The following is a 20,670-nucleotide window of genomic DNA, read 5'->3' as shown; positions in this document are numbered from 1 at the left end:
GTACCCACAAGATGAAAAACCAATCTGGAAAAATAAACCATGTTTTTATTTAATTAATTTGCTATCATTAAAGTGCTACTGAAAGAGCAGGGGTTAAAAAAAGTCCATTTCTTCGTTGCATTGTTAAAATTAGCAAAATGGCATTTCCAAAGCCCCTGAGAATGTGCAGAGAATCATCTGCCCACTGGAATTTTTCCCCCTTGTCAGAAAGTCACCAAAGGGGACAGTGCAACCGTCATAAACACGAGTCGGTCGAATTTTGATTGCGGCGGTCGTAAGTGTAAAACATGGTCCTGAGTCCCCGTTTTCCAGGTGCCGTCGTGACTTGGGATGGTTACTAAACAAACCGTTTGTAAGTCCAGGACTACCTGGTATCTATTTGCAAAGCAAAGATTCTCCTAATTCAAGATTTTTAGCTGATAATTTCGGAGAGCAGTGGGGTCAAGGAAGAGAGATCCTGGCTGTCGTCGATGTGATGGATCTGACGGGTGTTTTCCACTTTTAGCGTCCGAAGTTCGGTCAAAAGCAGGAGAAGTTTGGCGTAGAGAAACCTGGAGAAGAAAAGAAGATTTAAAAGACCGATCGATCCAATTTAATCCGCCTTTCTTCTTTCTCCGTCCCTGATTCCAGGCAGTCCACGATTTAAGTCCACGATGGAGGCCAACGTTTTCCAAGCCAGGCGGCGGTTTTGTTTCTCCACAGCGGTTTAAAGGAATCGCCGCCATTGTGAGGCAAATCCGGTCGTTAAGCGAATCTTGACTTTGCTTTGCCAGCCAGTTTCCCTCAAGCAAAGTCAAGGGGAGGGGAGTCGGATTCGCTTAACGACCGTGTGATTCACTTAACAACGGCAGTGGTTTGCTTAACGTCTGAGGTAAAACAAGGCCGCGAAATCTGGCATGGTTCGTTTGATCGGCTGCCAGAAATTCTGGTGTCAGTTGCAGCCATAAGTTGAGGGCTACTTATAATTCCGGCATCCCTTTAAAAATGTTTCACTTAAAGCCATTTTGACTTTGAGCCAGCCTGCTTTAATATGGGTGGACTTCAACTCCCAGAATCCCCCAGTCAGAATGCTTTGTGTTGGACTTCAACTCCCAGAATCCCCTAGTCAGAATGCTTTGAGATGGGTGGACTTCAATTCCCAGAATTCCTCATCCAGCCTGCTTTAATATGGGTGGACTTCAACTCCCAGAATCCCCCAGTCAGAATGCTTTAAGACGGGTGGACTTCAACTCCCAGAATTCCTCATCCAGCATGCTTTAAGACGGGTGGACTTCAACTCCCAGAATTCCTCAGTTAGAATGCTTTACTGGGAGTTGAAGTCAATCCGACTTAAAGCATGCTGGCTGGGGAATTCTGGGAGTTGAAGTCTATTCTTAAACTCCCAGAATCTCTTAGCCAGCATGCTTTTAAGAGTAGACTTCAACTCCCAGAATTCCCCATCTGGCATGCTTTTAAGGTGGGTGGACTTCCACTCCCAGAATCCCTCAGTCAGAATGATTTAAGATGGGTGGACTTCAATTCCCAGAATCCTCCAGCCAGAATGGTTTACGATGGGTGAACTTCAAGATTGTTTACCTGCCTTCCGGCCAGGGATGCCAGTGATCGATGTATTTCTTCAAGGTCAGGGCGATTTTCTCCTGGGTCTGATCGATCTCCTCCCGTTGGGTCACGTCCATGTGATCTATGAAGCGAGAGGTTTGTGGGTGCAGAGGAGGAAGAGGAAGAGGAGGGCAGGTGGGGGCGGTTTCCCCCCTTAATGAAGCAAAATGGGGCAAGGGAAAAGGAAAGGGTAGCCGAAGCCATCCAAGGCTCGTTAGGATTCAGGCTGGGAAGGTGGAAAGGTTTGGAAGGGTCCCTTTGAGGTCGTCTAGTCCAACCCCCTTGCTGGGACAAGGATTCAGTGTATCAGAAAGAGAAAAGGCAGGGATCCAGTGTATAGAATCCTAGAACTCAGAAAGACTGGAAGGGGTTTTAGAGGCCATCTAGTTCGACCCGCTAGCCAGGGCAGGAGCCCAATGAAAAGAATCCTAGAACAGAAAAGCTGGAAAGGACCTTAAGAGGTCATCTAGTCCAACACACACACACACACACACACACACACACACACACACACACACACACACACACACACAGAGGGCCATAGCAGGAATCTATAGAATCCTAAACTAAAAAGATCAGGAGGGACTCCAGAAGTCATCTAGTCCAACCCCCTGGAGGGAATCTAAAGAATCCTAGAACAGAACGGCCAGAAGGGACCCTAGAGGTAATCTAGTCCAGCCTTCCTGGCCAGGGCAGAAATCCAATGAATCGAAGCCTAGAACACAAAAGCCAGAAGGGATCCTAGAGGACACCTAGACCCACCCACCCACCCCCGGCCAAGGGAGGAATCCAACTATGCATTTTATTTTTATTATTTTTATTTATTTATTATTTTTATAAGGTTATTGCCAGAAAAGCTGGAAAATAACCTGAGTAGGTCATCCAGTCCAACAACCCCCAAACAAGGACGGGAGTTCAATGGATAGGATCCTGGAAGGGACCCTGAGGGTCATCTAGCCTGACCCCCCTCAACCCAGGGCAGGAATCCTCGTCTCCCCGGAATTTTGAGGATAGAAACCCACCTCCCTCTCACGAATGGGGGTCTCACCTGGGTAAAACAACACCAGAGCTTGCAGTAAGACGTACTCGGCTTCGTGCAGCCTCAGTTTCCGCAAACTGACATGGAATTTAAGCAGCGGCTCTAAATAAATCTGCTGAAATCCAGCTTGGGGAGAAAGAGGGAGGAAAAAAGAAAAACAGGAAAAAAAGTGGGGAATCAGAGATCTGTGACACTCTGGAATTCAACCTGTTTTTTTCTCTCTCCTTGGCTTGGATAAATACCTGTTTGGCCACAGGAGGGTGCTTTCACACAACCCAAGGCAGTGCGCACTTGTGAAACACACACACACACAAACACACACACCACTTTCCTAGGGGAAATCTCCATAATCTCTTTTCTATGCTTGGCTCCATGGCTGTTCAACCTCTCCCTGAGATTAATTACAGCTTGTTGTTCGATCCGGACTCAGGGAACAAAACAAAACGAAACAAAACAAAACCCCAACCATAACCTGAGATGTTCAGTCTCGTTTAGCTGCGTCTTAATTAGTCCGATGCTTTTAATATTAATCCCACCAGAGGGATCCTGAGGTTGAGGGGGAGAGAATAGGAGATCACTTTTTGAAAAGGGTTTTGGGGATCTCCCTGTAGTCTTCCAGAGGTTGCCGAACTACAATTCCCAGCAGCCTGGTGGGCCATGAAGGCTCTTGGGAGTTGTAGTTCAATGCGGTATGGGAGCTTTAAAAACAAAACAAAACTCTAAATTTCACCCCTTTTCGTCCTTCGTTTCCGATAAACTGTTTAAAGTTCTCTTTTCCCCATTTTTCTAGCAACGGGGACCTATAGAATGAAATATGTATTACGTATAGGTAGTTCCCGCCGTTACGACCGCAAGCGGATGTGGAATTTCTGTCGCTAAGCACGGCAGGGGTTCAGCAAAGCTGGGCCTGACTTGATCGTGGCTGTTTAGTTGTTAAGTGACTCCCACACCCAGTCATTAAGCGAATCTCGTTTGTCAGATGCGGGCTGGGAAGTCCGCAAATGCCGATCGCACAACCCCGGGGCATGACAACTGTCGTACATACAGGACAGGTGCCAAGTGCTTTGATTTTAACCAGGCCACCGTAAATTGGAAGTGTGAAAAAAAACACCCAAAGCCACTTTTTTCCAGTGCCGTCGTAATGTTGAGCAAATCGTCGTATGTTGAGGATAATCTGCAAAGGCCACAACCGTATCGGATGGATAGGCCAAGTTTTGCCCGATTAGATACCGGCCTGAACTAACCAAAAAGCAGATTTCTCAATCTTAATTCATTGAGGATTAATTTCTCCACCGCCAGATGCCGCATTTGCTCGGCAACAGGGAACAGAGGGGCTTCTCCTAAAGTAGCCACAAATCATGGCTTGTTTGTTTTGCAGCTCGCAGGCTGGGTTTGCAAGCCCTCAGTGAACTACAAAGCGGCCAAGCCTCTTTCAGTGCCAGACGGGGTGAGGCCTTTTCTATACTGCAGTGTATAAATTAATCATTGCCCTGTTTTCAAAGTCTGCAATCCGTACATTGCTTAACAAACTGTGCCAAAGATCAGGGAGTTTTAAATAGAGAAGGTTATTCTGCATTACTGACCCACAAATTTAAAGATTAAACATGAGACTCTCAAGAAGAGACTGGGCTGCCATTTGTCAGAAATGGTATTGAGTCTCCCGCTTGGGCGGGGGGTTGGACTAGATTACCTACAAGGTCCCTTCCAACTCTGATTATCTGTTATCTGGTGCCTACAGGAGAACCAGGGTGGGGTGGCTCAGCCTTTGATTGGAGGAGTGATCTGATTGATACAGTTTTATGCAAGCTAGGTTCCTCTGGTGTTTAAAAATAATTTCTTGTATATAATGAAATATGTATTTGTTCTGGGTTCGCCTTTCCCGTCTGCCTTCTTCTCGGTTTCATTTCTCTTCCCGAAAAAAGAAATAAAAATAAAAATAGTTCCCCAAACCATAAGTGATTGTGTAGGTAGGGGGTGTATCTCAACATTGGCAAATTTAAGAGGGGTGGGCTTCAATTCCCAGAATTCCCCAGCTAAATATGCTTTAGATGGGTGAAACTTCAACTCCCAGTATTTCCTAGCTAGCATGCTTTAAGATGGGTGAAGTAATTCCCAGAATCCCCCCCCAACCAGCATGTTTTCATAGGGGTGGACTTCAACTCCCAGAATTCCCCAGTTAGTGTGCTTCAAGATGGGTGGATTTCAACTCCCAGAATTCTCCAGCCAGCTTGCTTTAAGATAGTGAACTAATCCCCAGAATCCCCCCAACCAGCGTGTTTTCATAGGGCTGGACTTCAACTCCCAGAATTCTCCAGCCAGCTTGCTTTAAGATAGTGAACTAATTCCCAGAATCCCCCAGCCAACATGCTTTAAGATGGGTGGACTTCAACTCCCAGAATTCCCTCACATTCTGCTGGCTAGGGAATTCTGGGAGTTGAAGTCCACCCGTCTTAAAATTGCGGAGGTGGAGAAATACTGACGTAAAGTGAACGTAGAGAGAGCTCAGGAGAGTTCCTCGATTCGCGTGGAAGGGTCTAGAGTGACACACAACAACCCTGTGAGGCACACAATGAATTCTCTTCCCAAACAACCCCCTTCTCTCCGGAACCTACCCAGGGCGCCATCTTGGATGGTGTAGCAATGTGAGCCACATTTCCAAGCGTTCGTTTCCTCGTTGAACACCGTGTTTAGGTGGATTTGGCAGATCTCCAACGTGGCTCCTTTTAGGAGGGAGATCTGGTCGTCCATGGGCAGGTTTCTGAGGGAGGAAGAAGGACCAGGATTAGAAGCCTGCCTTTCCTGCAGCCTTCCTCAAAGACGGTTCTAAAAAGAACGATGGCTTGTTTTTCAGGAGAAGAATGAATGGAGAAGCCAGGGGAAGAAAGGGGAAAAAGAGAGAAAGGGGAGGGCAGGGGAAGGGAGGAAGGAAGGAAGGAAGGAAGGAAGATGAGTAGATAAATAGATGGATCTAAGGAAAGGAAGGAAAGAAGTTGAGTAGATAAATAGATGGAAGGGAGAGAGGGAGGGAGAAAGGAAGGAAGGGAGGGAGGGAGGAAGGAAGGAAGGAAGGAAGGAAGGAAGGAAGGAAGGAAGGAAGGAAGGAAGGAAGGAAGATAAGTAGATAAATAGATGGATCTAAGGGAAGGAAGGAAAGAAGTTAAGTAGATAAATAGATGGAAGGGAGAGAGGGAGGGAGAAAGGAAGGAAGGAAGGAAGGAAGGAAGGAAGGAAGGAAGGAAGGAAGGAAGGAAGGAAGGAAGGAAGATGAGTAGATAAATAGATGGAAGGGAGAGAGGGAGGGAGGGAAGAAAGAAGGAAGGAAGGAAGGAAGATGAACAGATAAATATATAAATAGATGGATTGAAGGTAGGAAGGAAGGAAGGAAAGCAGGAAAGAAGATGAGTAGATAAATAGATGGAAGGGAGAGAGGGAGGGAGGGAGGGAGGGAGGAAGGAAGGAAGGAAGGAAGGAAGGAAGGAAGGAAGATTAGATAAATAGATGGACCGAAGGGAGGGAGGAAGGAAGAAAAGATGTGTAGATAAATAGATGGAAGGGAAGAAGGAAGGGATGAAGGGAGTAAGGAAGATGAGTAGATAAATAGATGAATCAAAGGGAAGGAAGAAGGAAGGAAGATGAATAGATAAATAGATGGATCGAAGGGAGGAAGGGAGGAAGAAAAGATGAGTAGATAAATAGAGGGAAGGGAAGAAGGAAGGAAGGAAGGAAGGAAGGAAGGAAGGAAGGAAGGAAGGAAGGAAGGAAGGATAACAGAATAACAGAGTTGGAAGGACCCTTGGAGGTCTTCTAGTCCAACCCCTTGCTCAAGCAGGAAACCCCATACTATTTCAGCCAAATGGCTGTCCAGTCTCTTCTTGAAAGCCTCCAGCGATGGAGCCCCCACAACTTCTGGCGGCGACCCATTCGACCGATTAATTGTCCTCCCGTCAGGAAGTTTCTCCTTAATTCCAAGTTTGCTTCTCCTTCCCGGATTAGATCCAAGGAGGAGGAGGAGGAGGAAGACCGAGAAGGTGCCCCCATCCTGACATCTCCACTCACCTGAAAGCCGGAATGGCCTTGGCAAACTGGATGACCTGCTGGATCATGAAGGTGCTGAGGTCGGCAAACAAGGGCAGGGTGGAGAAGACGTCAGGTAGGACCTCTTCCGCGTTGTCCTCGTGGGAGGGCAGAAGACAGAGGGAAGGGAAGGAAGCCTCCTGAGAAGCTCCGGTGTCCGAATTGTGGTGGCAGAGACGGACCGCTGGCTGCAGAGAGAAGCTGGTTGAGATGCCTTCACTGATGACATTGTGGTCGGCACCTTCTCCCAGAAGTGGGACAACCCCATCCCGCCTTACAGGGAGCCCTCGATCCTCGATATGGATATTTTATTTTGATTATTTATTTTATTTTATTTTTTTGCTAGCTGGATACGAAAGTATGTGGTGGGGCTTAGTTTTGGGGGGTGAAAATAAGGAGGAAAAAAAAATCTGCCCACCAACATCCATCATATTCATCTGGCTAACGTCCTGTCAGTGTGTGAGAGAGTGGAGGGCTGCTTGGAAACTGAAAGAGTATTTGCTGTGTGAGCAAGAAGGAGACAGCCAGGAGCCTGGGCGTGGCTTAGCTCAACTGTTCTGGACTAAAGCTGCTTGGTGCTGGGAAACTGAAACTCCTCTGCTTGTGTTTTGCATTTGGAAGAGATTTCTTTTCAGGTGGGGAGTGAGAGAGTTGAGGGCTGTTTGGAAACTGAAAGAGTGTTTGCTGTGTGAACAAGGAGACAGCAAGGAGCCTGGGCATGGCTTAGCTCAACTGTTCTGTATTAAAGCTGCTTGGTGTTGTGAAACCGAAACTGAAACTCCTCTGCTTGTGTTTTGCATTTGGAAGAGATTTCTTTTCAGGTGGGAAGGGGGAGTAGAACTCCTTAGCATCACAGCGTGTTAATAATAATAATAATAATAATAATAATAATAATAATAATAATAATAATAATAATGGAAATACTTTAAATGCTCTGAGGGTCATTTGGAAAAATCCTTTCTTATTGAGCACCTAGAAGCCAAGAGGAACATACGTGCCAAATTTCAAATTTGTAGGCTTTACGGTTCTGGAGATTTTGTGTGGATGCGTGAGGGGCTTTTATATAGAGAGATTATGATGTCTTCTTTTGACAGGGTCCAATCTGAGGTTTAGTCTTGTGCTTTTCATGTTGATATTTTTTTATTTGATTTCATATCTTATGTCTTTTGCATCCAGCCAAGTCAATGGGGAATTCACTTACCAACCGTGAGGCTAACTTAAAGCTACGGCGATTCGCTTAACAACAGTGGCCAGAAAGATTGTAACACAGGGCCAACATCAGTCAGGAATAGAAATTTGGAGGTTCCGTTGTGGTCGGAAGTCGAGGATTATTGGTATCAGTGGGCCCGACATGGGTTTCAACACCCAGATCTATGACTCTCTTCAAAGCCAAAGAGAGGCTGTCATGTCCCGGTCGGCTCCGTTGGCTGTGGAGGAAACTGGGGAAGGGCAAAGTCCGGTTGGGCAGAGCAGGGTAGAGGTAGAACAAGGGAGAGGGGATTCAGAGGAAGACCCAGGCCCACCCCCTCTTCATCCTAGGGCACGCAGGGAGGAACGGAGAAGGCAGCAACGTGGGTTGCATGGCTTACGGGGGAGGAAAGGGCCCCGATTCCCTCACCTGAGGAGAGAGTTTACGCAGTTAGGAGGGTATTTGTCAGGAACAAACACTGAATTCATCTAGTGTTGCGAGTTTTAGCCTGCATTCCTGGCCTTCCTCCTGTGTTGTGTGAATTATTGCCGTGCTTCCGTGTGCTTATCTTGCCTTACTGGAATGAGCGGACTCATCATTACCTTGCCCCGTTGGAGTGATTGACTGCAGTCATTCTGCTTACAGGATCTGCAGCCAGAGGCTGTTGCAGGTTCGTGGGAGAGTTTTTCTCTTCAAGCCGGAGAGTAACTGGGACGTTGGGGGGCAAAGTTGGAGCAAATGAAGGGACTCGTACCTATTCTCTGGCTGCGTTGCCTTTGTGCCACGTCCCGATCATCACAGAGGCTGACCCAGGTTAAGAGAGTTGTGCGAAGGGAACCCCGGGAGACCAGCTTAGAAGAGAGACGGGCTTTGCGGGGGGAGGGGGGTTGGAATAGGGGAGGCCAATCCTTCTTAATAGCTCACTTGGTAGTGGGTGAACTGGGAGAAAGTGGAATCGAAGTGCTTCTTGTGGGCTTCGGTGAGGATCTCGATCAGCTCCTCCTGCTCGGCAGACAAGCCATGATCCTCTGGCGGTATGGCTGGCAGAATCGGCTGGAGGCCCTTCTGCATCTTCTGTTTACGCAGCGCTCGGCGGGCGTAGAGGGCCTCTTCCGACATGATCACTGGCGGAGGGGGGGAAAAAGACGATCAGGGTTCAAAGGCTGGTTGGCGGGCCGTCCTCAATGCCGTTTGTTTAGTGATGGTTGGTTCAGATTGATTGAAAAAAGTGGCTTACTGTCGGTCCTTGTCTTTCCTTCCTTCCTTCCTTCCTTCCTTCCTTCCTTCCTTCCTTCCTTCCTTCCTCTATTTCTTCCTTTGCTTCCCTCCTTCTTTTCTTCCTTCCTTCCTTCTTTCCATCCCTCCCTCCTTCCTTCTCTATTTCTTCCTTTCCCTCCTTCCTTCTGTTTCCCCTTTAGCTTCCCTCCTTCTTTTCTTCCTTCTTTCCATCCCTCCCTCCATTACATCGCTACTCCTTCCTTCCATCCTTCCCTCCCTCCCTCCTTCCTTCTCTATTTCTTCCTTTGCTTCCCTCCTTTTCTTCCTCCCTCCCTCCCTCCTTTCTTCCTTCTCTCCCTTTCCTTTCCTTCCTTCTGTTTCTCCTTCCTTCCTTCCTTCCTTCCTTCCTTCCTTCCTTCCTTCCTTCCTTCCTTCTTCCCCAATTGGGTTGCCATAAGTCAAGGACTGCCAGGGGGACTGTGAACCCCCAGCGAGGCAGCCTGAACCTGAACCTACTTTTTATTTTTTTTGCCTTCCTGGTTTGTCCCGATGCCAGCCACCGGCGCCGGCAGCCTTTTCAATCCAAAACGGATGTTAAGTTGGCTTCTTTCCTTTCTTTTTTGACCACATCAGTTTTCCAACTTTGCTCTTTTTTTCCTGCTTGCAGAAAGTTGGCCAGTTTGCGGAGGAAACCTCCAGCTGGCCTGTCTCAAATGACTCTGCCCTGCTGCCAGCCTCTGGCCGGGTTGGGTGTGTGTGTGTGTGTATATGTGTGTGTGCGTGTGTGTGCTTCGAGCATCTCCCTCTGCCAGCCCCCACCCCAAATGGCTCTTCAGAGCCCCCGCCCCCCGGCACGCAATGCCAGCTGCTGCGCCTGCCAGCTGCTTTCCTGCCTTGCAACCTGCCCAGGACCGGGAGTGAGGGTCAGAAGGCAAAGCTGCAATGCATCACTCCTCGCTCGCCTGCAGTGGCTGCAGCTGCCATCTTGCGCTCCAGGTTCCTGTGCTTCAACCCCCCCCCCCCCAATTCTGTGCCCTGCGGGGGTGGTGAGGGGGGGAGAGAGAGAGAGAGAGCAATGCAGGCTCTCCCCCAATGGATCCAGATTTTTACCTCGATTGGATCAGTGGAAGCTCCAGAGCCGCCTCGCTGGCTTTGGGAGCCGAACCTCCTCTTCGTTGGAGGGGGAAGAAGAAGGGAAGGGAATCGGAAAGCGAGTGAAAACAGAAATGAGAAATTAAAAGAGAGAAAGGCAGAAGGGAGGAAGGAAAAGATAGAGGGGAAGGGAAGAAAAAGAGACAAAGAGAGAGAGAGAGAGAAGAGAGGGAGGAAAAAAGGAAGGAAGGAAGGAAGGAAGAAAAAGAAGGAAGGGATGGAGGAAGGAAGGAAGGAAAGAGACAGGAAATAAAAATCAGGAAGAAAGAGAAAAGAAGCAAGAAAGAAAGAGAGAGAGAGAGAGAGAGAAAGGATGAAAGAAAGAAAAACAAGGAAGGAAGGGAAAGAAAGAGAAAAAAAGGAAGGAAGGAATGGAAAGAAAGGAAAGAAAGAAAGAAAGAAAGAAAGAAAGAAAGAAAGAAAGAAAGAAAGAAAGAAAGAAAGAAAGAAAGAAAAAGAAAAAGAAAAAGAAGGAAGGGAAGGAGGAAGAGAGGGAGGGAGGAAAGAAAGAGAGAGGGAAATAAAAAAGCAGGAAAGAGAAAGAAAGAGAAAGAAGCGAGAGAGAGAGAGAGAAAGAAAGGATGAAAGAAAGAAAAACAAGGAAGGAAGGGAAAGAAAGAGAAAAAGAAAGAAAGGAAGGAATGGAAAGAAAAGAAAGAAAGGAAAGAAAAGAAAGGAAGGAAGGAAGAAAAAGAAAAAGGAAAGGAGGGAGGGAGGGAGGAAAGAGAGAGAGGCAAAGAAGAAAACAGGAAAAAGAAAGAAAGAAAGACAGCAAGTAAGAGAGAGAAAGAAAGAAAGAAAGAAAGGACAAAAGAAAGAAAACAAGGAAGGGAGGAAGGAAGGAAGGGAAAGAAAGAAAGTTGGAGGGAGGGAGGGAGGGAGGAAAGAAAGAAAGAAAGAAAGAAAGAAAGAAAGAAAGAAAGAAAGAAAGAAAGAAAGAAAGAGAACACTTACTGTCCTTCCTCATCCCCACCGCGAGGCATTTCTTGTACCGGCAGGCCTGGCATTGTCTCCGCTTGGCTTTGGTGACGGGGCAGCTCTGCGTAAAGGGACAAGTGAACTGGATGCCCTTTAGCACCGTCCTCCTGCAAGGAAAGGGGGGGAAGAAGCTTGAGTGAGAGTCATGAGGGCTAGAAACTTGTGTTGTTGTTTTTTGTGTTTTGCCTGCATCCGGCCAGAACCATGAGGACTAGAATCTGAGCTTGCGTTTAGATGCCAAAGGTCAACCCGCAGGAAGGGATGGGATTGTCCAACCAGAAATGGCAAAACTGGCCAGTTTGGTTAGAAAAAAAATATATGATAAAGACTGTTTTTTAAAAAAAAGAAAAGAAAAGAAAAAGACCAAAAGCTTTAAATGGGCTTTTTTTTTTTTTGTAGAATTTATGGATTTGGGGATTAAAAAGGACCAAAGAGGAATAAGGAAGAATAAGATGTAATCATTTGATAGAAGGAAGGGTGGAAGTCATGTTTCTTTCCTTCCTCCTTCCCCCCCTCCTTTCTTTTTTCCCTTCCTTTCTTCTTTCTTTTCTTCCTCCTCCCTCCCACCTTCTTTCTTTCCTTCCTTTCTTCTTTTCTTCCTCCTTCCTCCCTCCCACCGTCTTTCCTTCCTTCCTTCCTTCCTTCCTTTCTCTCTTTCTGTCTTTCTTTTCTTTCTTTCTTCCCTTTCTTTCTCTCTCCCCCTTCCTTCCTTCCTTCCTTCCTTTCTCTCTCTCCCCCCCCTCTCTCTCTTTCTCTCTCTCTCTCTCTCTTTCTTCACTGCTTCACCTTTCTTTCTTTCCTCCATTCTTCTTTTTTTCTCCTTTTCCTTCTGTCCACTTTTCCGGTACCTTACTGACAAATCCTAACCAAAAATACTCTTTTCAAAAGGCAGCAGAGTGCCTGAAGGGTGGGGAAGACGCCATCTTTTCCCTCCTCGGTCCTTAGCCTCTGCTGAGACAACGCTTGGCTGGAAATAAGCAGACCATGCAAGGCTCTAGTCCTCGTGATGGCTGAGAGAGAGAGGGAGAGGGAGGGATGGAGAGAGGGAGGGAGAGAGAGAGGGAGGGGGAGAGGGGGAGGGAGAGAGGGAGGGGAGGGAAAGGGAGGGAGGGAGAGAGGGAAAGAGAGAGGGAGGGAGGGAGGGATGGAGAGAGGGAGGGAGAGGGAGAGGAGAGAGAGAGGGGGGAGAGGGGGAGGGAGAGAGGGAGGGGGAGGAGAGAGAGGGAGGGGGAGGGAAAGGGAGGGAGGGAGAGAGGGAAAGAGAGAGGAGAGAGGGAGGGGGAGAGGGGGAGGGGGAGGGAGAGGGATGGAGAGGAAGAGGGAGGGAAAGGGAGGGAGGGAGAGAGGGAAAGAGGGAGGGGGAGGGAGAGGGAGGGAGGGAGAGAGTGAAAGAGGGAGAGGGAGGGAGAGAGGGAGGAGGAGGGAAAGGGAGAGAGGGAAAGAGGGAGAGGGAGGGAGAGGGAGAGGGAGGGAAAGAGGAGGGAGAGAGGGAGTGGGGAAGGAAGGGAAGAAGAGAGGGAAGAAGAGAGGGAAAGAGGGAGAGGGAGGGGGGAGAGGTAGGGGAGGGAAAGGGAGAGAGGGAGAGGGAGGGAGAGAGGGAGGGGGAGGGAGAAGGAGAGAGAGAGGGAGGGAAGACGAGAGGGAAGAAGAGAGGGAAAGAGGGGGTAGAGGGAGGGAGGGAGGGAGGGAAGGAGACAGACCCAGGGCAGGAGGAAAGGCCTCCATCATGCCTACCGGAAGAACCCCTTGCAGCCTTCACAGGTCATGACGTGGAAATGGTAGCCGCTGGCTCGGTCTCCACACACGGCGCAGGTCTTCTCCCCACCTTCCAGGTCGGGCTCCCCCCAGGGATTCCTGCCTTCGCCATCCGAGGAATTCTCCATGGTGCCCCGCGCCAGCTCCCTACGGGAAAGGCCACAGACCCGTCGGCCTCCTTTCTGGATCGTATAAAGGGGGTGGGCTGGGGGTGGGGGCAGGTAGGGCTCCTGTTCTTCTCCCACAACAACCTGGCAAGGTAGGCCGGCTGAGGGCAAACCCCTAACCCACGGCTTCTCTGGCTAAAGCAGATTTTGAACCCAGTTTTCTCCTATCTTGATCTAGGATCTTTATCGTTGGACCCTCCAGCCTTTCAAAGGTTATTATAATTATGATTATAATACATTACATTAGTATTGCATTATTATATTTCTTATATAATCAAGCTATACATGTTATTATACCATAATATATTATTCTATTCTATCTTCTATTTTCATTTTGCGTTCTCTTCTCTCTTTTCTCTTCTATTTTATCATTTATTCTCTTCTCTTCTTATCTTATTCTATTCTTTCTTTTCTATTTTCTATTTTCTCTTCTCATTCTCTTCTCTTCTATTCCTATTTTATTCTATTCTCTATTCTCTTCTCTCTTCTCTTCTATTTTCTCTTCTCCTCTCTTTTCATTCTCTTCTCTCTTTTCTCTTCTCTTTTCTCTTTTATTCTCTTCTACTCTCTTCTATTCCTATTTTATTCCTATTCTATTCTATTTTTCTTCTCTTCCTATTCTCTTCTATTCTCTCTTCTATTTTCTTTTCACATTCTCTTCTCCCTTTTCTCTTCTATTTTCTATTTTATTCTCTTCTCTTCTACTCTCTTCTCTTCTATTCCTATTTTATTCTATTCTATACTCTATTCTCTTCTCATTCTCTTCTCTATTCTATTTTCCCTTTTATTCTCTTCTATTCCTATTCTATTCTATTTTTTCTCTTCTCATTCTCTTCTATTCTCTCTTCTCTTCCTATTCTATTCTCTCTTCTTATTCTCTTCTCTATTCCCCTTTCTTCCTATTTTATTCTATTCTCTCTTCCCTTCTATTTTCTCTTCTCTTCTCTTCTCATTCTATTTTATTCTATTCTCTCTTCTCTCTTCTCTTTTCTTCCTATTTTATTCTACTCTGTTCTCATTCCATCCCATCCCATATTTCATATTGATTTACAAAGTCACCCATCTCATTTAAGCGACCCTGGGCAGCTCATCATGTAAGGACCAACCCAGTCCAAAGGTGGAAACATCCCAGTTCCACTAGCAGAAGCAACTTTACCAAGATCGGACGCGCACCCTGGGTTAATCCTTGCTTAGCCAAACCTACTTCCTGCCTCTCTTTCCATGTTAGGTCCATGTTAGGTCCGTCACAAGCCACCTTCCAGCTCCAAGGGAGGCCCTGCTTGCTAGCAAAGAAATGCTTAGATAAAAAGGAAGCAAAAAAGAAAAAGTACCAAGCGAACAACTCCGCAACCTTGTTTTCGCCAAGCCAAGCATGCAAAGTGTTGTGCTTAAGGCTGTTAGCACCTGGGCAAATGTCATGTTCAACTCCTCCTTTTGATTGCTCTTTCGTGGGTGTGTAAAAGGACAAGAGTTATGCAACCTGGCAGGGAAGGAAAACAGCAAGCAAAGGACGGGGGAGAGAGAAAAGAGAGAGAGAAAGAGAAATAAAGGAAGAAAGGAAGGAGAAAGAAAGAGAGAGAGAGAGACAGAAAGTGTGAGAGAGAGAGAAAGAGAGAGAGAGAGAAATAAAGGAAGAAAGGAAGGAGAAAGAAAGAGAGAAGAGACAGAAAGTGTGAGAGAGAGAAAAAGAGAAAGAAAGAGAGAGAGAGAAATAAAGGAAGAAAGGAAGGAGAAAGAAAAAGAGAGAGACAGAAAGTGTGAGAGAGAGAAAAAGAGAAAGAAAAAGAAAGAGAAAGGAAGAAAGGAAGGAGAAAGAAAAAGAGAGAGACAGACAGAAAGAGAAAGTGAGAGTGAGAGAGAGAGTGAGACACAGAGAAAATGAGAATGAAAGACAGAGAGAAAGAAACAGACAGAGAGAAAGAGACAAAAGAAAGAGAGAGAAACAAAGAGACAGGGAGAGAGAAAGAGACTGAGAAAAGAAACAGAGAGAAAGAGTGACAAAGAAACAGAGAATGAGAAAGAAAAAAGAAAGAGAAAGAAAGAAAAGAGAGAGAGAGGAAGGAAGGAAGAAAAGGAAGAGAAAGGAAGGAAGGAAGAAGACAGAAAAAGGGTGAGAGAAAAAGAAAGTAAAAGAGACAGACAAAGAAAGAAAGAGACAGAAAGACAGAGACAGAGAGAAAAAGAAAAAGAAAGAAACAGAGAGAAAAGCAGGAGAGAGAAAGAGACAGAGAAAAGAAACAGAGACAGAGAAACAGAGAGAATGAGAAAGAAAAAAGAGAGAGAAAGAAAAAAGAAAGAGTGGAAGGAAAGAAGGAAAAGAAAGAGAAAGAAAGAAAAGGAAGGAAGGAAGGAAGGAAGGAAGGAAGGAAGGAAGGAAGGAAGGAAGGAAGGAAGGAAAGAAACAGAAAAAAAATATTTTAGTGGCCCTTTTTCTAACCACATTTTTTACAGTGGAATCTGCTTTGAGGAACATCGGTGGGCTGCAGCTGTAGCGGATATATACTACCGCGGTTCCAGAAACATCTGTCTGACCCAAAGAAACTGAGGATAAGGATGATGAGGATGATGACAATAATGATGAGGATAATAACAACATCGATAAAATTCCCCTTCCGTCAATTGCAAAAGCAGCTTTTTGTGGAACAGATCATGTCGTGCCACAATAGCTTTTAATGCCATCTACATCTGCCTATCACAAGTCCCTGGGAAGGGCGCGACCCAGTCTAAACCTCTGGCTGACTGCACCACAAATCACAATAATAATTGAACCTCATCTGGCATTGACCAAAATCCCCACCGGTCAATTGCGAAAGGCAGTTTATGCTTGGAAGAGCTGACATCCTGCAAAGTTTTCTTTTTAAAAAAAAAAAATTATTTCAGCATCTGTCACTCCTGGGGTCCCTGGGAAGAACATGGTGGGTAGATAAAAATGCCTTTTTTTTTTTAACAAAACAAACATCTGGCTGAGTGTGCAACCAACCGCAACAACTATGACGTTGCTTTTTCCTACTTTTCATCGGCTGATTACAAAAGGCCGTGTTGTTCCGACCCACACAGATACTACGCCAATGGATTGCGACATTGCATATTCTTGGAAATGAAGGTCAACTAAAGAACTGGCAGCTGTGGTTTCATGTGGTTGCGTAAGACAGCAACACTCCCCTGTAACATTTCTGATCATGGATATGTTATACAAGCAGTCCTCGACTTCCGGCGCCTGTGGAGCCCAGAATTTCCATGGCTAAATGAGACATGGGTCAGATTATAAAAGCCCAGTCTAGCACAATACCAAATGGATATGTTATACAAACAGTCCTCGACTTCCAACACCTGTGGAGCCCAGAATTTCCATGGCTAAAGAGACATGGGTCAGATTATAAAGCCCAGTCTAGCACATTACCAATGGATATGTTATACAAGCAGTCCTTGACTTCCAACACTTGTGGAGCCCAGAATTTCCATGGCTAAGTGAGACATGGGTCAGATTATAAAAGCCCAGTCTAGCACAATACCAATGGATATGTTATACAAGTAGTCCTCAACTTCCAACACCTGTGGAGCCCAGAATTTCCATGGGTCAGATTATAAAAGCCCAGTCTAGCACAATACCAGTAAAGAAGTAAATAACAGCTCTTAAAAGAAACCAGCAAAAACTCTCTGTTCAATTGAAAAGACCCCAAAAAGGAGAAGTGTAAAAAGTAGAATATCAGAATATCACCAAATAACCCGAGCCTGCAAAGATGAAGTGAGGAAAGCTAAGGCTTGTCATGAACTTAGGGATAACTATTTGTCTGAAATGTTTTCCTGTCTAAGCAGAGGGTTGGACTAGAAGACCTCCAAAGGTCCCTTCCAAACTCTTGTGATCCTAGATTCTAATTTAAATCCAGAAATTCTGATCGGGGTTTTGCCCCAGATGTGAAATCTAGCATAGATCTGGCTCGTTTTCTCCAGCCACCCGTAGATTGTTTGGGGACACAGCAATCCTTTCTCCCGCTTGCCTTCGCTTACCTGCTTGATCGCCCGGTGCTTAAGATACACCTTGGTGTGAAGTCCTTGGTCTTCCCAACACCTGAACAACCCTCCCGGTTATTTTCCCCGCGGATTGGGGGATTTTCAAATTTGGGGGTGGGTGGGAAAGATCCAGACTAATTGCCTTTTGATAAGGGAGGATAGCGTTGTACCTTGAACCCGTGAGCAAGTAGGAAAAAAAAGTGCCAGCTGGCCCGTGGATGAAGGCTGGCAGGGAGGGAAGGGAAGAGAAAGGAACCCAGCCGGAGAGGCGAAAAAAAGAGGGCTGGAGGTCGCCTGAGTCCAGTGGCACGAATGCGGAGCTTCCTTCGAATAAGATTGGACTGGCGACTGTTTGTCTCAAGTTTACGGCGGCGCTGGGGAAACTTACAGGGATTCCTCGACTTAACAACAGTTCGTTTGTAAATTGCTTGTAAGTCGAGGAGTCACTGGAGTTCGATTTTGACCGTATCAACAAAATAATGTGCAAATTAAAAGATTCTCTCTCTCTCTTTCTCTTTCTCTCCCCCCCTCTCCCTCCCTCCCTCCATCTATATCTCTTTTTATATATTCATATATATATCTATATCTATATCTTCTCTCTATTTATATCTATCTATCTATCTATCTATCTATCTATCTATCTATCTCTATCTCTTTATATCTATCTCTTTTCTCTCTATTTATATCTCTCTCTCTCTTTGTATATCTATCTCTTCTCTCTCTCTCTCTCTCTCTCTCTCTCTCTCTCTCTATATATATATATATATATATATATATATATATTCTCTCTATCTATCTCTATCTCTTTATATCTATCTCTTCTCTCTATATCTATCTATTTCTTCTTTCTATATCTATATCTATCTATCTATCTATCTATCTATCTATCTATCTATCTATTCTCTCTCTCTCTCTATATATATATATATATCTCTTCTCTCTCTTTATGTCTATCTATCTATCTATCTATCTATCTATCTATCTATCTATCTATCTATCTATCTATTCTCTCTCTCTTTCTCTTTCTCTCCTGTCTATTTAACAGTCTGTCTGTCTATCCCTCTCTCTCTCTCTCTCTCTCTCTCTCTCTCTCTCATACACACAAACCCACACACACTAACACAGAGAGAAGTTGACAGCCAGTGATTTCATTCGTGCTGACTTACCTCTCACCTGGATGTCTGAAGCAACATTTTCGTAGCCGGGGCCGTTTGCCAGTTCCTCGCTTCAGTTCTGGGGCCAAACTGCCTTGTAACCCAAAGACAAGCCGCAAAAGTTGGAAAGTCCGTTTGGCAACTCCAGGGGACCCCGCATGGCTTTCCGGGGCGAACGGCAGGTACCCCTGGACCTCGCTGGGCCCGGAATGGCAGTATTGGTTCTTGCAAGCCTCCCGGAATGAAGTTAAACTCGTTTGGCTCCTGACGGGCGAATGAGGAAAAACTCACAACCCGCCGTTGGATCGGCTCTGAGTTGTTGACGAATCTGGACAAGGAGGAGTCCTCGAGTTACGACCACAAGCAAGCCCCAAATTTTAGGCTGCTCGGTGAAACGTCTTGTTAAAGTGACTTTCCTGGCCACCTTTGTTAAGTGAGTTCTTAAGTGAGTCACTCAGTTGTTAAGTAACTCCGCCTTCCCCATGGACTCTGCTTGGAGCCCTGAGATCCTGCAACCGTCATAAATATGAGTCAGTGGCCAAAGCGTCTGAATTTTGGTCACGGAGTCAGTGGGGATGCTGCTGCAATGGCTGTTAAGTGTGAAAAAAACAGTCGTGAGTCACTCTTGTCAGCGCCATCGTAACTTTGAATGGAGACTAAGTGAACTGTTGTAAGTCGAGGCCCACCTGTATTAATTAATTCAATTATTATTATTTATTAAATTTATTTGCTTGCCCGTTCACCACAAGGTGACTCTTTAGCAACTTACAAGGTTGAGGGCTAAAATTAGACACCACTCACTTAACAACGGCAAATTCTCAACTGCGGCCGTAAATCGAGGACTTGTTATAGAAAAACCATTCTTCTCTCTCCCCCTTGGGGGTTTCCCAAACAGGACTTCCTAGTTTGTACTTCGGTGGGAATCTTTGCCCAGATTAGCAAAACCCCAGTTACCATCTCTCTTCCCAGTTGGATCCAGGATCCGTCTTAATCGTGGTTTGTTGAAGAAGCCTGGAAGCATCTTGTCAGATCAACTGAGCCTCAATTGAAAATAAACCCTCATACACCACCCCCCGCTCCCTAAAATGACAAAAGGAATAAGCCAGGGTTTTCAGCGAATGGAAAAAAAGAAGATTTAAACAAGCTAAGAGTTATTAAACTGATAACCAAAGGCGGTTTCTCTTTGCGGTTTGTTACCAAAGAGGGGGAAAAAATAGGAATATAAATTGCTCAGCGCTGGCATCTGCCTGGCTCTGCTTGGCCTGAAGTCCTATTGTCTATTTTTTGATGAAATAGAAGTTGATCTTTCCACTTTGATTAATGATCTCTTGTTTGGGCCCCGAGATATGTGGGGCTTTTAGGAAAAAATAAACCGCGAAAAAGAGTCAGAATTTTCCCATCGCTCAACCTGCTCCCTGTTCTCCCCCCCACCCCCGGCTGGGCTGTGCCACATGAATTTTTTATCTTCTGCACTTTGGGCTTTAAATTAAACATGATGGGAAAATTTGAGCAGAGTGAAAGCATGAGGTTTTAATCAGGCTTAAATGGAGTTGGATAAGGGGAATTTAGACACATCTCGGGTGCAAAAGAGGACAGGAACCTTGTAAAATACGGATGTTTGATTTAATAGAATAACAGAGGAAGGAAGGTAGGAAGGAAGGATAGAAAAAAAGGAAAGAAGGAAAGAGAAAGGAAGGAAGGAAGGAAGGAAGGAAAGAAAGAAAGAAAGAAAGAAAGAAAGAAAGAAAGAAAGAAAGAAAGAAAGAAAGAAAGAAAGAAAGAAAGAAAGGAAGGAAAAGAAAGGGAAAGAAAGAAGGAGGGAGGGAGGAAGAAGGAAGGAAAGAAAGAAAGGGAAGGAAGGATAGATAGAAAGAAGAAAGAAAGGGAAGGAAGGATAGAAAGAAAGGGAAGGAAAATAGGAAGGGGGAAGGAAAGAAGGAAGAAGAAAGAAAGGGAAGAAAGGAAGAAGAAAGCAAGAAGGAAGGAAGGAAGGAAGGGAACTTGGAGGTCTTCTAGTCCAGCCCCCTGCTCAGGTTGGACTAATGTTTGTTTGTTTGTACCTGGCCTTTATTATTTTTTTACAAATAACTCAAAGTGGCAAATATATCAACACACCTTCCTCCTCCTGTTTTTTTCCCTACAACAACCCTGCTAATTTTCATGGCTATGGTAGAACTAGAGCTCACCATCCCCTGGTGATTGATCCAAAGTTACCCAGGCGGCATTCATGCCTAAGGCAGAACTAGAATTCAACTATCTCCCGATGGGTGGACTTCAACACCCAGAATTCCCTCGCAGTAGCTCTTCGATTTAGAACCCTTCGTTTCACGACTG

General features: G+C 45.7%; 1 protein-coding gene and 1 long non-coding RNA gene across 5 annotated transcripts in view; one reads left to right on the top strand and one right to left on the bottom strand.

The window, feature by feature from the left end:
- The window catches only part of LOC148124570 (uncharacterized), a 153,143-nt gene that overhangs the window by 81,654 nt on the left and 50,819 nt on the right, over window positions 1-20,670 (top strand). The gene's annotated exons all lie outside the window — the stretch shown is intronic.
- NR1I3 (nuclear receptor subfamily 1 group I member 3) lies at window positions 26-18,584 on the bottom strand. 4 transcript variants are annotated; one of them, XM_087914107.1, is made up of 9 exons: window positions 18,349-18,584; window positions 12,984-13,151; window positions 11,226-11,356; window positions 8,826-9,025; window positions 6,695-6,900; window positions 5,251-5,396; window positions 2,648-2,764; window positions 1,576-1,681; window positions 26-551 (listed from the first exon to the last, which is right to left on the bottom strand). In XM_087914107.1, the coding sequence occupies exons 2-9, from the start codon at window positions 13,130-13,132 to the stop codon at window positions 413-415; spliced, it is 1,194 nt and encodes a 397-aa protein (XP_087770233.1). In that variant the 5' UTR covers window positions 13,133-13,151; window positions 18,349-18,584; the 3' UTR covers window positions 26-412. The 4 variants fall into 4 exon arrangements, with proteins under 4 accessions (XP_087770233.1, XP_087770232.1, XP_087770231.1 ...); XM_087914106.1 differs by lacking the exon at window positions 18,349-18,584 and adding an exon at window positions 17,180-17,662; XM_087914105.1 differs by lacking the exon at window positions 18,349-18,584 and adding an exon at window positions 14,503-15,535.

Source organism: Pseudonaja textilis, chromosome 16 (assembly GCF_049901715.1).
Source record: "Pseudonaja textilis isolate UNSWEBS1 chromosome 16, rPseTex1.2, whole genome shotgun sequence".
NCBI lineage: Eukaryota > Metazoa > Chordata > Lepidosauria > Squamata > Elapidae > Pseudonaja > Pseudonaja textilis.
Note: the sequence above shows the minus strand (reverse complement) of the source record. Positions and strands in the feature narration are given on the sequence as shown.

Excerpts from the sequence above, each read along its gene's own strand:
- NR1I3 (XM_087914107.1), bottom strand. The coding sequence starts at position 13,132 with ATGGAGAATTCCTCGGATGGCGAAGGCAGGAATCCCTGGGGGGAGCCC. Across the intron at positions 11,357-12,983 it reads GGCTGCAAGGGGTTCTTCCG|GAGGACGGTGCTAAAGGGCA; the intron begins GTAGGCATGATG and ends CTTTCCTTGCAG. Across the intron at positions 1,682-2,647 it reads TCTGGTGTTGTTTTACCCAG|ATCACATGGACGTGACCCAA; the intron begins GTGAGACCCCCA and ends CTCGCTTCATAG.